General features: G+C 39.4%; 1 protein-coding gene across 3 annotated transcripts in view; it reads left to right on the forward strand.

The window, feature by feature from the left end:
- The window catches only part of LOC149453036 (uncharacterized), a 105,269-nt gene extending 94,001 nt beyond the window's left edge, over window positions 1-11,268 (forward strand). For all 3 annotated transcript variants that reach the window (XM_089688765.1, XM_089688767.1, XM_089688766.1), the window contains one exon: window positions 10,732-11,268. In XM_089688765.1, coding sequence (XP_089544891.1) covers window positions 10,732-10,789 — 58 coding nt within the window. In that variant the 3' untranslated portion in view covers window positions 10,790-11,268. The remainder of the gene's footprint in view (window positions 1-10,731) is intronic.
- Window positions 11,269-15,103: the final 3,835 nt, after the last annotated feature.

Below are 15,103 nucleotides of genomic sequence, written 5' to 3' on the forward strand. Positions count from 1 at the left end.
CTTAGAGAACACATGCAGCTGAAGAAAGTTTGGCAGTGTCTCTTACTGAACGTTTATATGTTTATCTTCCCAAAGAAAAATCTCCCACTCTTCACAATCATGCCTTATTCATGTCATCAGTTTTCGGCAGCACCTATATTTGTAAACAACTATTTATAAAGGATGAATCACACGAAGGTCAAAATTAGAACGAAAATATCTGGTGAGCACCTTGAGAATTCATTTAGAATTACCTATCTATCGAACCAGATATTGAAGCATACGTTTATCACATTCGTTTTAAGTTGGCCTCTTTTACTTTTATAATAAAAAATATTACAAATAAAATAAAGCTTTATTACACATATAGGTACATTATCTATATCAGTGATCATTAATTTCATCTGCCTGACTTTTTCTGCTCATCAGTTATCCTTATTGTTAGTGTACTTTATTTGTGGCCCAAGACAGTTCCTCTTCTTCCAATGTGGCCCAGGAAAGTGCAATAATTATTCTGTTCTAATATAAAATATTGTTATTATTATTATTCTTGATATTACTACAAGTATATCTGTTATACAAAAAAAAAACAGCGCACTGCCACTGGATCACATGGTACTTCTATACCATGCAATCCACTGCAGTCAAATCCATAGCATTTGTGACCTGCATTTGGGATGTTGTTAACTTAACATTAACACTGGCAGCAGATCACAAGTGCAGTGTGGTTTGAACGTGCCAATGGAAACATGCACAGATCGCGAAGAACAGGTACTAAAACAAAATGCCTAGTTATGATACCCCACACCATAGCTCCCATAAGTGTCCCTCCACAGGTAAATGACCTTTGTGTTAATTAAAGCCTAAAAAGCTTTTCACCTTAGTAATCCTCTACTCCACCTTCTCTACAACTAGGAAATCATATCAGCAGTGTGGTAGAAGAAAATAGAATAAAAAGGCTTCAGTTAGTGTGTGACTCTAGAGTTCATTTAGTAAAGGCAAATAGGCTGTTCACTTTCCAAGGGAATTGTCCCTTAGCTTAGAGAACAAGGTGAAGCTCTACTTACTCCTATCATACAATCATGTGCAATCAAAAATACTATTAAGTTTTCCTTTTGTATTTTTTGCAAAGTAAATTCCACCATATTTACTAAGCTAAAGGAAAATTCCCATGCAAAGTGAATGGTTTATTTGCCTTTAGTATGTCAACCCCATTGTTTAAAAACAACTCTTTATTAAAAGCCAAACATCTTTGCACTCACATGTATCTGTGCTACTCAGAGCACTAGTGTATACCTCTTAATCACATATATTCCACCTGCTACTGTTTGGACTTGCTTTTAGGGACCTCTCAGGTCCTCTCACCTTTTCGACAGTTTAACCCAATGTCTCTCCCAAGTGTTTCTATGCAACCAACTGGAGTGGAAAGCCAGTGCATACCCCAGTGTTGTTTGCCCTATTTTTCATTTATATAGGTTTTTATTTCTGTCTGCATACTGTTGGTGAGATCTCTCCACACCTATTCTGTTGTCTTGGGGCTGGAAAAGAGCTGATATATGAAAAGTATTCTATAGGAAAAATGTCAACAAATTGCCTTTCAATTGTAATTTTTGAAGTCCAGGTCTGAGAATGAAACAAAAATTTTGATTGGTTCCCAGAGGCAGCATACTGTACACCTGCCCTTGTAGCAAGCAGAATCTGTCTAACTGGAACATAGCCAGTGGAATAGGTAACATATCCCTCTACTAGAACAGTAACAAGGCATAAAACTCATCAAGGACATGCATAGCAATAAAAACCTGGCAGAGGTTCCCTGCTATATAAAACCAATAAAACATGGCACTACTAGCCAACTTTGACTATACATTATGTTGAAATAGTACATGAATTGAAAACACAAATTAAAATGAAAGTGTGAAGAGTGGATGTTATAAAAAATATTATATTGCATAATTAAAACCTTGACCTGTGTTTAAGTGTACAATTTATTACCAGCTATGGGCAATGAACCAAAATATAAAACAAAGTTCATATGAGCCTTTCAGGGATATATCTGAATTTCATATGAAATCTCACACAGCATTATTGAAAAGCAATGTAAACAATGACCAATCACATTTTCATTCATTGTAGTTGGATGAGTGAAAGCTTCTGTAGTTGGATGAGTGAAAGCTTCTGCATGATTGCTATGGGTTTCAGTGATCTCTGCATCATCAACATACACAGAAAGAGTAGTTAGCATTGAAATATGCTTTGGATTCTTGCTGAATTAGAAGTAAATTGTGATATGCAGACTTTTCCTCATTTGGAGGGACCATCCCTCTGCCCTCCTCAAATGGCTATTTTAGTTAATAATATTTAAAGTGAAAATAAAGTGGTTTTAAAGGCTCAAGGTTTTTTTACATTCATGCATAAAATGCATGAAGGTAAAAAACCTGTGTGCAGCAGGTGCCCCAGCCCCCCAATAATTATATGAGCCCCATCACGATCTAGCAATGTGCACAAGAGCCTCAACTCTCCAGGGACTCTCCCTCCTCATTGGCTGAGACAGCAGCAGAAGCCATTGGCATCTGCTGCTGTCAATCACAGTCAGTGAGCCAATGAGGAGAGAGAGGGGACAGGGCCAATCCACAACTCTGTGTGTGAATGGACACGCAGAGCAGAGGCTCAGGAGTGAGCCTGCTTGGGTGTCCCTAGAGAAAGCTGTTTCCTCTGGGGGCACTTGGCAGGAGGGAGGGGCCAGGAGTGTGGGGGACCCGAGAAGAGCAGTATCGGGGATGCTCTGTGCAAAACCACTGCACAGAGCTGGTAAGTATCACATGCTTGTTATTAAAAAAACTTGTCTTTAATATCAATTTAAATCTTCACAAAAAAATTAGCTGGACACCTGGAGTTTTTAGCAATGATGTGGTACTATGCACAACATATTAGAACATGATGGCAGACTTATGTGGCTAGAGATCCCTTCAGCACTGCAGCTCTGTCAGTCCTCTGATCAGTCATGGGCGCTGACATCCTCTCCGGTCTTCAGACTCTTTCCTGATTGGGTGGCAAGGCCATGGTGATATCAATCCCACTCACATCAGCACAACAGAAATGTACACTAAGCTGTGCATGTGCAGGTAAAACATTTGGCAGGTAAAACAAACCACATGGTTTATTGCAGAGAAATGAGTGATTTAATGAACACCCAATAGCATGTAAGTGGAGGCATGTCTGTGTCCTTTTCAATCTGTTTGTGTCTATGTGAAAGTTATGTAGTGTAGACCAGAAAATATTGATTTTAGTGTGTTTGCAGAAAGTTATAAGTCTAAAATTTTTTAAAAATATTTAGGTGTATGCATGTTTATGCGTTCTGCCTGAGAGTGAAAAATCAGGCTCGCTTCTGCAGGAAACCAATCAGCTTCCATGTTATATTGCCAAAGCTTAATTGAACAAGCTGAAGTTAGAAGCTGTTTGGTTTCTATGCACAAGTGAGCCTGATTTTGCATTCTCCAGATTTAATAAATAAACCCCACTGAGCTTTCTTGCTGGGACAAAGGGAGAGTGAACAGGCTGCATGCCAGAAAGTACAGTGTAGACTGACCTCTGTATGAATCATTTCTCTAAACTGACAGTGGTGCCTTTCTATAACATTTATCAATTTACTAAGCATGCTTTCATAATCTGAGAAATGTTTTACCTTGTCTTATGCTGGTATGACTTATGTTCTAGTTCTTTGTGTTGAAAAAAAAAACCTTTAAATCCGTAAAGGTTAAGTGTCTATGGGCGTATGTCTATGGCACTGTATCTCATGGAAATTCGCAAAGTTATTTTCAGATAAATGTTATGCTAACATTATAAATGAGTACACAATGAAAATGTATATAAAAAGGGTAATGTAACAGGTAGGGTGGAGATCACTGGAGTATAGTTGGACCAACGTAACTATGTAAACATATCTATACTTGGAATTCTTTAAGTATACCTATCTTGTTACCCAGAAATCAGTGCAAGTAACCATCATCATTACTCAAGCATGCTGTAGCATTCATAGGATGGTCAGGGAACTACAGTATATGCCCCATGAAAAAAAAATGAAACACATTATGCCAGGAGGCAGAACCATTAAGATAAGACAGGAGTGATCAATGGATTTATGCTGTGTACCAGGGACGTAGCTACCGGAGTCGCAGTGGTTGCAATTGCAACCCGGCCACATGCTGCAGGGGGCCTGTGTGGCCCTCTGTATGCCTTGATGGGAGGAGCAGCAGAGGGGACTGAATATAGTGGAATCAATCTCTCCATGTTCCTCCTGCAGCCGCAGTATACCTGTGGGTGAAGAGAAGCAAGCATTCAGCTGCTGCAGGAGGAACATGAAGAGATGGATTCCTCCATTTGCTGCTGCTCCTCCAATCTAGCTTCTTTTGGCTGCACCTGAGATGAGAGAGTTAGTGCTGACAGTTCTCCCCCGCCCCACCCCACAGATGGGAGCGGAGAAAGAACTGCTTCTGCTTTGCGCTGACAGTCCCCCCCCCCCACATGGACGGGAGAGGAGAGACAGCTGCTTCTCCGCCTCCAGCCCCTCCCTCTGCTCCTGTGTTTGCCCCACGCACACTACGTGGGCAGGAAGTTTGAAGCCCAGGCAAAAGAGGAAAGGCGCAGTCTGCCAATTTACTGTGAGTGAAGTCTCCTCTCTTTCTTTTCTCTCATGCCTCCCAGTGAATACTGTATTGTAAGAGGGACTCCCTTCCTTCCTTATTTCTTTTCTTTCCTTTTTTTTCCTTTTCTTTCCTTTCTTCCTTTTTAGATCACTGATCTCACCTATGTCCCCCAACGGGGCTCCTAAAAAAAAAAAATGGAAAAAAATTATATTTAAAAAAAAAAAAATTACTAACACCAGTGGCGGAACTACCAGGGTCACAAAGGTCGCACTTGCGACTAGGTCCTGGCATTCCGCCACTGGGCTCAAAATGAAGTGCCCTGGTCGGGGGTCAAGGGGGACCTTCATGGTTTCTTGTGCTAGAGCCCTGAAGGTTCTAGTTACGCCACTGCTGTGTACATTAAATTCTAACCCTGTCATCTGGATACTGAAGAAATATTATTCAGTCTTCAGTTATGCAGATGGTGTGATCTCATGTCCCTGGTAGCATATTCCCATTTTAAGTAAGTGCCCCAGTCTTCTGGGTTTGTCATGTTGCACAGTTGGAAATACCCTTTTGCACACCACTACTGGAAAGGTTTATTCCACAGGTTGTGGACCTCCTGCCATCTTAAAATAGCTTGGTCATACACCAGTGATCTTAGCAATGAAGGTGTTTTTTCCCCATTAAACTTGCTCATAGGATGTTTGTTTTTCACATCATTACCTGTAATCTCTAGAGCAGCCTTTCTCAACCAGGGTTCTGTAGAACCCTAGGGTTCCTCCAGATGTTAAGCACATATATACCACAGTTAGACAAAGGTGATAATAGTGACATCTGTGATATATAAAATTACAAATTGTCTTTGAAACACACTATTTCTTCAACTCCTAGAATATTCCATCACTGTGCTCTGTGTTCTTTGGAGAACAAGGAAAAGGTGTACCAAAGTATCTTGACCCTTTACAATTAAATGAGTCAAGCAGCACTTTCTCAATAGGGTATGATTAAAGTGGAGTTCCAGCCGTTTTTGTGTTTATTAAAAGTCAACAACTACAAAAACTGTAGCTGCTGACTTTTAATAAACACACACTTACCTGTCCTGGGTTCCAGTGGTGTACTCACCTGCACAGTCCCTTCTCTCCTTCTGTCCTCCACGGTGCTGGCATCTCTTGTGTGGGCACCAGGCTGTGACAGCTTGCGGCTTCACAGACTGGTGCCTACTGCGCAAGCGTGAGTTGCGCCGTGCCTCCTAATTGGTCCGGCAGTCTCCTGGGACCTGTGCAGGTTCCCAGGAGACTGTGGGAGCAAGGAGGGGGCCGAACTTCCGGGTCACTTCACCATGGCGAACTGAGCCAGAAGTGGGAGCAGGTACCTGTCAAAACCAGGTACCCACTCCCCCCCAAAAGGTGCCAAATATGGCAGTGGAGGGGGGGGAGGCAAATAAGAGGAGCTTTTTACTTTTGAGTGGAGCTCCTGCTTTAAACAGACCTCCAGGTGCACCTCTTCCCCCAGAAATGGGATAGGCTTTAAGTAGCGTCCACCGCATCACTTCTGTCCTGTAATTCTCAGTGACATGGATGCCACTCATTATTCCTCGACTCAGGACCAACATTAGAAGAAATACATCTAAATAGTACAGTATATTTCAGAAACATTGGATGCTATACCCTTACAGTATCATACTCATATAATTATACTATAAACAGCTGCCCATGAGGTACAGTATAATGTCCCCTATATGATGTTAAGGTAAAAGGCTCACCAGATATCACTAACTCGTTATCATAATCGAGTCTTATAAGCATTGCCCACAAGTAAGAGTACGCGATCAATGGTGTCCCACCAGAGATTCTCTACATGTATTTAAGGACCTCCCCACTCTCCACTTCATCCAGTGAGATCAGAATATGCCTCTTCTCCAGAAGTTCTCAGGACGAGCATTAAAATATAAAAATTCTATAGTATAGGATGTTGGTACTCAAATAATATAATAATATTAATCTCATTAAACATTCATACATTCAAGGGTTGATTTACTAAAACTGGAGCGTGCAACATATGGTGCAGCTGTGCATGGTAGCTAATCAGCTTCTAGCTTGTTCAGTTAAGCTTTAACAATAAAACCTGGTAGCTGACTGGTTTCTATGCAGAGCTACATCAGACTTTGCACTCTCCAATTTCAGTAAATCAATCCTTTCATATAAACAAGGCTCGTCGGATATAAATGACCACCTTTTTGAAATAAGTGAATCAATAATGCTTTCCAAAATTAGGCTACCATCACTTCAAATCAAATTCATACACTATGAGTAAAAGGGAGGCTCGCCAGAATTATTTCACACCTTTGTGTATAAAGTGAGTCAGCGGCAGCTCTCTGCAAACAAGTAACAAGATGTTCTAGTATCCCACATGATTTTACTCCTTCAAAATGAAATCAAGAACCCTCAGATCCACACCTCCACTCTTGTGACCAAGATCAGGACTCTCCTGGGCATTACCCACTCCACCACAGCTCAGCTCAGACCGGTTAAAACAAACACACTTCCATAATGTAATCAATTAAAATCAGAGTACTTTATTGCAAAAAATATGACTCATATATTCTTTAGAACAATATCCCTTTAAAACAAATGCAGAATCTTGACACTTCCGGATGCGCTTCCTCCAGAGGTTACTTAAGCAATGATAAGTAACCACTGTCAAAAATCATCTTTTTAGCTATCTTTATTGGTGGGATTCCTCCCAATGACCACAAATGTTAGGAGCATTCTTCCCAGTGACTATCACGGTAATGTGTAATAATGCGGTGCTGCGCTAGTAAATGCACTATATAATAATAAATCACAATGTGAATATAAATAGTGAACAATAAACCCCCCTATGAAAAGAATACCTGAGTATCTATGTGACTAAATGAACAGCATATGTGAAACTACAACCAATAAACCCCGAAAAAAAGACAAAAAAGAAAAAACAACAACACTTCCCCTTATTGGGCTAGAATTAGCCAGAGCAAATAAATGAAAACAAAATAAAATAAAAATGTATATATGCATACACACAATACGTGGAGTGATAATGAATATAGAACCATATAAAACAGTACCAGTATATACATGAAATATGTGAAACTACAACCAATAAACCCCGAAAAAAAGACAAAAAAGAAAAAACAACAACACTTCCCCTTATTGGGCTAGAATTAGCCAGAGCAAATAAATGAAAAAAAAAATAAAATAAAAATGTATATATGCATACCCACGATACGTGGAGTGATAATGAATATAGAACCATATAAAACAGTACCAGTATATAAATGAAATATGTGAAACTACAACCAATAAACCCCGAAAAAAAGACAAAAAAGAAAAAACAACACTTCCCCTTATTGGGCTAGAATTAGCCAGAGCAAATAAATGAAAAAAAAAATAAAATAAAAATGTATATATGCATACACACAATACGTGGAGTGATAATGAATATAGAACCATATACAACAGTACCAGTATATAAATGAAATATGTGAAACTACAACCAATAAACCCCGAAAAAAAGACAAAAAAGAAAAAACACCAACACTTCCCCTTATTGGGCTAGAATTAGCCTGAGCAAATAAATGAAAAAAAAATAAAATAAAAATGTATATATGCATACCCACGATACGTGGCGTGATAATGAATATAGAACCATATAAAACAGTACCAGTATATAAATGAAATAGAGTGACACAAACGCATGTATATCCTACATGCCCAAGATCAACTAGTGTATAAAGAAAATAACAGTGATCCCAATGGGGGATGTAAAGCGAAGTGAATCCGTGAAACCCGAAATTGTGGTAAACGTGAAAAAGGAAGAGGAATACAGGCTAATCGTCTGTGAACAACAAACAAACAAACAAACACTAAATAAATATGTGACCCCCCTACCAGGGATAAGTGCAAATGTGTGCCAAAACACTAAAGTGAACAGGAAAAATAGGCTGTATTGCCTATAAATAATGAAGTGATGCGTGACCCCAAATGGGGGTTCTATAATAATATGAGAATTTGTGACACCAAAAGTGCCTCACACTATCCTTTAAACCCCATTCATAAATCCTCAGTGGATAAACCACCAACCAACATGAACTAAAAAGTCCAAAACCATGAAATGGTAAAGTATCCTAAATAATAATCGCAAACATGAAATAAATGTCCAATTATCTGAAAAACTCCAGAACATTCCAAATGATGGAGGTGTTCTATAGTCCTGTAATCAATGAGAATATGAAACAGGATACTGTGAATCCCACACTTGGTGCAATGGCCCCTCACCTCCATGCGGTAACCCTACAGGGTCAAACGCCTTTGGTAACAAACACCATCGGTCTGGAACCAGGACCCTCTCCAACGGATGTAAGGTCCACCGCTGTGTCAGTTTCCCTCACTGTTGGGCAAGGTCCCGCACGTAGCCTCCTCAAAGTGGTCTTGGAAGTAATTGCTCCTCATATGGCCAAAAAAGAGAGAATAAAAGATGCTCCCATAGTGTATTAAAGTTTAATAACTCAAATGGTAAAAAAGTTACAAATCCCATTTACATTTACCACTAAAATTAAATGGATCTGAATAGGAGTCCCAAGATGGCGTGGGCGCCATCTTGGAACTCCTATTCAGATCCATGTAAAGTACACCCACAGCATGTGGATATATACAAAAGCATATGATTTTAGTGGTAAATGTATAATGTATTATCTTTTAAGTGAATCTTGCTTTATTATTACCACGTATAGATTACTTTGATTGCCCATTACACCTACTGGGGGTTTCCACCATTATTGTGTTATTTAATTGTATAGCATTTTTTTGTTTGGATTGCACATATATATGGGAAAGAGTTATCCCTCTAGTATTGTTTAACCTCCCTGGCGGTATGATTCTTTCCAATTTTTTGTGCTGAAAGCGGTACCATTTTTTTGCATGGAAATATGTAGTTTTTTATTGTAGGCTGTAATTTTTAGGAATAACTCACTGAAATCTGTCCGAACAAGAGTCTAGTAAACATTCCGGATATGATAAAACTTGAAACACAAAATCATAAATTATAATTTAATTAATAATCATAAAAAATAATAATATAATAATAATAAATTTAATTCAATAATATAATCAAACCAAAAACACTGAAATTTGAAATACAGAGGCAAATTCGCACATCGCTGAGCAAAGTCGCAAAATCGTTTTCAGTGTCTGATGACGAATTTCCCCACAAATCATTATCACTCAATTCTGCAAGTGGTTCTGATTTACTATCGCTGATCTCTAGCTGGTCTAAAACCGCTTTTGACATAAAGGGACGCTTTTTGGACGCCATGGACTTTTCTAAGTTTCCAGGCAGAAAGAACGGTCAAAATGCAGGCAGGGCACAGGACAAAGCAGTAGGGACAAAATATATGTGAAATGCATTGAAACAGCAATGTTTTACTATATAATAATAATTTTTAAAAAAAAGAAATTTAAAATTTGCCGCCGGTTCCGGCGCCCGTACGTCCCGACGTCACAGGGACCGGAACACGGATGCCGGCATCGGCCGGAGGAGATGGCCGGGACGCTGCAGGGGACACATCGCGGGAGCGAAGGACAAGGTAAGCGCTGCAGGGACTCCCTGAGCAACGCCTCATGGTAAGCCCGAGTGTAGCTCGGGGTTACCGCTCTTGGTACTCAAATTTTACCCCGAGCTACACTCGGGAATACCGCTAAGGAGGTTAAGTGTATTTTTTAAAATTGCGATTTCAATTGATTAATGGATGATTCACAATAGTGAAAGTAATAATGATATGTATGTACATGTTATAAGTTGCTATTGATTTACTTTTCATCATTTAGTTCATTTGTATACAAAATTTCTATTTTGTACTTTCACTTGGGTGAATACATTGTTCATATTAGCAGTAGCACAGAGGGTGACATCACTACTGCATCTGTTTTGCAGTGCTACCCTATATCATTTTATTTTATCAAGAAACCTTATCCAATACTTGGCCACTGAGTGTGAACATTTACATGAAGGAAAAGTATATTGATGAATAAGTAAATGCTATTCTATAGAGGAACACAATCTAATTTCTTGTCATGTGTCTTTTTTTCAGTGATTCATGCTCCCATGTGATCATCCCTTTCAGTAAAGTGCTGATGGTTTGGGAATAGACATATACTAAAGCCATACTGAAGATGTTACAACAATGCTTGTGGGAACAGAACTGTTTAATCATAAACTGAAATATGTCTGGTTCAGTTTCTTATTTGTCAAAGAGCAATAAACAAATGATGGCAGCTGCTACAAACAACAGGTTTCCTAATTAAAACAACAAAAATGGTTGTATGTATCTCTGGATTTTACAGTAAAATGATATGATAATCTGGGAATAATATCCTACTCTCATTCTTATTAAAAGTGGTTTCTTTCAATGTTTTGTTTCCCTTCTGAATATGCAAAAATACACTAAGATAAAGAGATGCATAGATGACAAATTTGGATATTTCTGCATTTGTTCCTAAAAGCCCATTTACAGGTGAATGTACACTTATTATGCATAAAATAATATAGAAGTTGTATTTGCTGGAACAACATGCGTGTATTTTTTTTTTTTAACAATTAAATTGATGCAATATTTTATGACATGCAATATGCTGAGGCTCCCATCCTTGCCTGATGGAAGGACATAGTTTAAATGTTTATTTATGCCACACTTCACCTTTCTAAATTAAAATATATGAAATTAATATTCCATTTTTTGTATAATAACTCACCTTTGTTATTCATTTTTCTCACGATTAAAAAGTTATTTTAAAAAAATGTCTTTGTCAAGTTTTTCTCCAAGACTGGGATTGGTCCAGTCTCCATACAAGAATCACAAGTAAAAAAAAAAATTAAAATATCCTCACTGCCTTCATCTTCGATTGCTGAATTTCTACCAAGCCTGGACTCTTTTTTTTTTTTTTTTTTTTTCTTGTGTTTTTCCCTAGACTGTCATACTAAAGCTGACTTTTGAACTTCATTCTCTCAGTCAACATTTACTATTTTTAAGCTCTAGTATTATTAGATAGGAAAGTATATCATATTTACATGTTTTAAACTTGTTTTTTTTACATTTCTTCAGTTACTTCCTGGTTTCCATGCCTAGACAAATGATGTCATACATCCCAGGGGGGGAGGGAGGGTTCTCAGCTAAGCTTATGCCTGAGCTAAGGGCAGATGGATTCCAGGAAGTAAATGCTACATGAATCATCTGTCCTTACTCAAGATGGCCACTGCCAGAAATGCCAGGGGGTGCTTTTCAAAATGATTTCTCAGTAAAATAAAGCATGGAGACATTGATGGATGCGGGAGTTTGATTTGAATATTAAAAATGAATTAAATAGAATTTTTGGTTTGTGGTGCTCAGATGCAGTCTAGTTTCACTTTAAAGTGATCCTAAAGGTTAATTTTTTTTTTTCGAAAACAACAAACATGCTATACTTACCTACTGTGGTTTTGCACAGAACAGATTGGATCATCCTCTTCTCGGGTCCCCTGCAGGTTCTCTTGGCCTCGCCCTGCTGTCGGGTGCCCCCACAGCAAGCAGCTTGCTATGGGGGCACCCGCTGCTCTGTGTGTCCATTCACACACAGAGCCGTGACTTGGCCCCGCCCCCTCTCTCTCCTCATTGGCTGACTGGCTGTGATTGACAGCAGTGGGAGCCAATGGCTCCAGCTTGTTGTCTCAGCCAGGAGGTAGAGATAGGGCACAGCCAAGGCTGTTGTTCACATTGCTGGATCGCGATGAGGCTCAGGAAAGTATTGGGGCATGCTTGAAATTCATGAAGGTAAAAAAAAAACCTTCAGCCTTTACAACCACTTTACTGTACCAGTAATGTCTCTCTGGAATATTGAGGCAGGCTCAGCGTGACTCTCTGAAGCTTTACTTTGATTCTACTCCAGCATTCTGTTTTATCATTGATTCCTTTGAGAGGTTTGGGGATTTTTCTGGGGCATTCTAATTCTTGCTGGATAATTGAAGGGTACAGAGCAACACATGAGTCCCACACAAGGGAGGATGTGAGACATTAAAGTCTAAACTCTGTTTCTTGTGGTGTGCAGCACAGAAGTTAGTCCAATGGCTTAATTGAACCCCCCACCTAGCATTACATAGGGCATAGATGATTATTCCAAACTCTGTAACTTGCTGTGTAGAGAGGTCTCAGAAGACAGTTCTTGTGACCAATTACTGTTGATAGTAGGAAGGAGTTGCTGCTAATAGTGAAGCTAGGCTTAAACATATCCATATATCAATAGCACACAATATAAACACAAGCTACTAAATGATATGCTGGGCGTTGAAATGATCTGATGGATGATTCTCGTTATTATGGTTTTAAAGAAGTTTTAACAACGCACCATCCTTGCGCTATGAATACACATTTATTAAATAACCATGATCGGCATTGCAGAAAACAATTCCGCAATTGATTGTGGCAATTCAATAATTGTGTTTTCTTGACACAAGGATGGTGTGCTGCCTCTTTGAGTTGCAGAATACACCTAAACTGAACCTCCTTTACATACATTTACAAACCCATGGATATAAAAATGTATATGCATGTACAGTATAAATACAATATACTGTATGCATATTTTTGTATGTGTGTTGGACTGCTGGTTCTTGTGGGGTTCATACCTTTATGCTGTTTGATAGCTATCTATCTGTCATCAAGTCTGATGTGTTTCAGATACTCTGACCAAGCCATGGTTGCATGTCATTATATTCAGTTCCCATACCTTTTTATTTTACTATAAAAACTCAGAGTTTTGCATATTCCGTAATAAAATTTTACACTCTAGCTTTTTCACTGAAACCTGAAGATCTGCATCTAAGCAGAACATCTGAAAAATGGAACATTCATTCAATTGTTGCATGCCCACTAAGCGTTAGAGATTGAAGTCACGACCAAGCTTTTGGTAGTAAAACACTACAGGTGGTTCTTCAACATGTCTAGAAATCATGGTTTCTATTCTGAAGGATGTATAAGTGAAATGCAGAATTCAATTCATCAGTAACTCCTATTTTTAGGAAGCCTTAGGCTCCTTTCACAAAAAGGGGCTTATTTACTAAAACTGGAGAGTGTAAAATCTGGTGCAGTTCTGTCCTGCATAGAAACCAATTGGCTTCTAAGTTTTATTGCCAAAGCTTAACTGAACAAGCTGAAGTTAGAAGATGATTGGCTAACATACACAACTGCACCAGATTTTGAGCGCTCCAGTTTTAGTAAATCTATCCCACAGGTTCCAGTCAGTCTAACCGCCTGAAAAACTGACAGGCGGACCTGATCAGATGGTCTATTCACCTCTTTGGGCCAATGGGTGCAAATGGACTTGTGTCTGTTTACACCCGTCCAGGGGCGGACTGACCATTTGGAAACTTGGGCACTGCCCGAGGGCCCGGGGTCAGTAGGGGCCCCATGAGATGCCCCTGGTACCTTTTTTATAGGCTTTTTTGAATTTGGGCACGGACACAGGGGCCCCATGATCCCCTATTGCTCGGCGGCCCCATGAGTTGTCAGTCCACCCCTGCACCCATCTACCTCCAAACCAGTCCATCTACGCAGATTGGAGTGTAAAAGGACAGTGGAGTCAGTTTACACCTGGGACACCCATAGAGCAGAGAGGGCTGTCAGTGTCCGCTCTGCATAAACTGAGCAGACATGGACCTGTCATCTGCCCACTCTGCTCTGGGGGCAAGGTTTCTGGGTATGTATTTACATGTTCTTAACAAACAGTTAAGCTTTTAAACAAGCCCTCCTAACCCCTGAAGTTACAGATGCCCTAGGGCAATAAATCCTCAAAATTAACAGCAGAAACACACATGGATTTCTTTCAGGAAGCTCAATTTACTCTGCCTTCCCCTCCTAACAGGGACATTTCAACCTTCCAGCCTGCTGAGCTCTAAAGTAAACACAGAAGGAAGGCTACATCAACCCTAGCAGGATTGGGAGCGGAATTACTTGAGCAGCCAGGAAACTGATTTGGGCACTTCTGCTGTGAACTTTAAGAATAAGTTGCTTTGCATTGCCTAAACCTACAGAGGCCAGTCAGAGCTTGTTTGAGGGCCCTGTTCACTTTCCACTATTGTTGGTTAAAATAAATATGGCCTACAACATCTGGACATGTTTAAATGGGAACTTAACAATTTAAGCTGTTTAATTTTTTGTTTGCTGATACATCCCGTATGGCAAGCAGCTATTCTGACAGGTCTGCAGGAAACCTGTATGGCATCAACAATCTACTGATCGCTGGTGCAATGCTTTATAGGCTCCTTTGGACAAAAATAATTTTTTTTACCTGCAAAAAAATGTGCATTTATTATTTTTGACTAAAAGGTGAACTTATCCTTTAAGGGTGTCACCATCGTAGTTCTGTTACATAGTGAACGTACAGACTTGATGGCATAAGTATGTAATACTATTTTTACTGACTACAATGTGC

The sequence above is a fragment of the Staurois parvus genome, unplaced genomic scaffold (assembly GCF_062004578.1).
Source record: "Staurois parvus isolate SC_StPar_1 unplaced genomic scaffold, SC_StPar_1.0 ptg000454l, whole genome shotgun sequence".
Taxonomy (NCBI): domain Eukaryota; kingdom Metazoa; phylum Chordata; class Amphibia; order Anura; family Ranidae; genus Staurois; species Staurois parvus.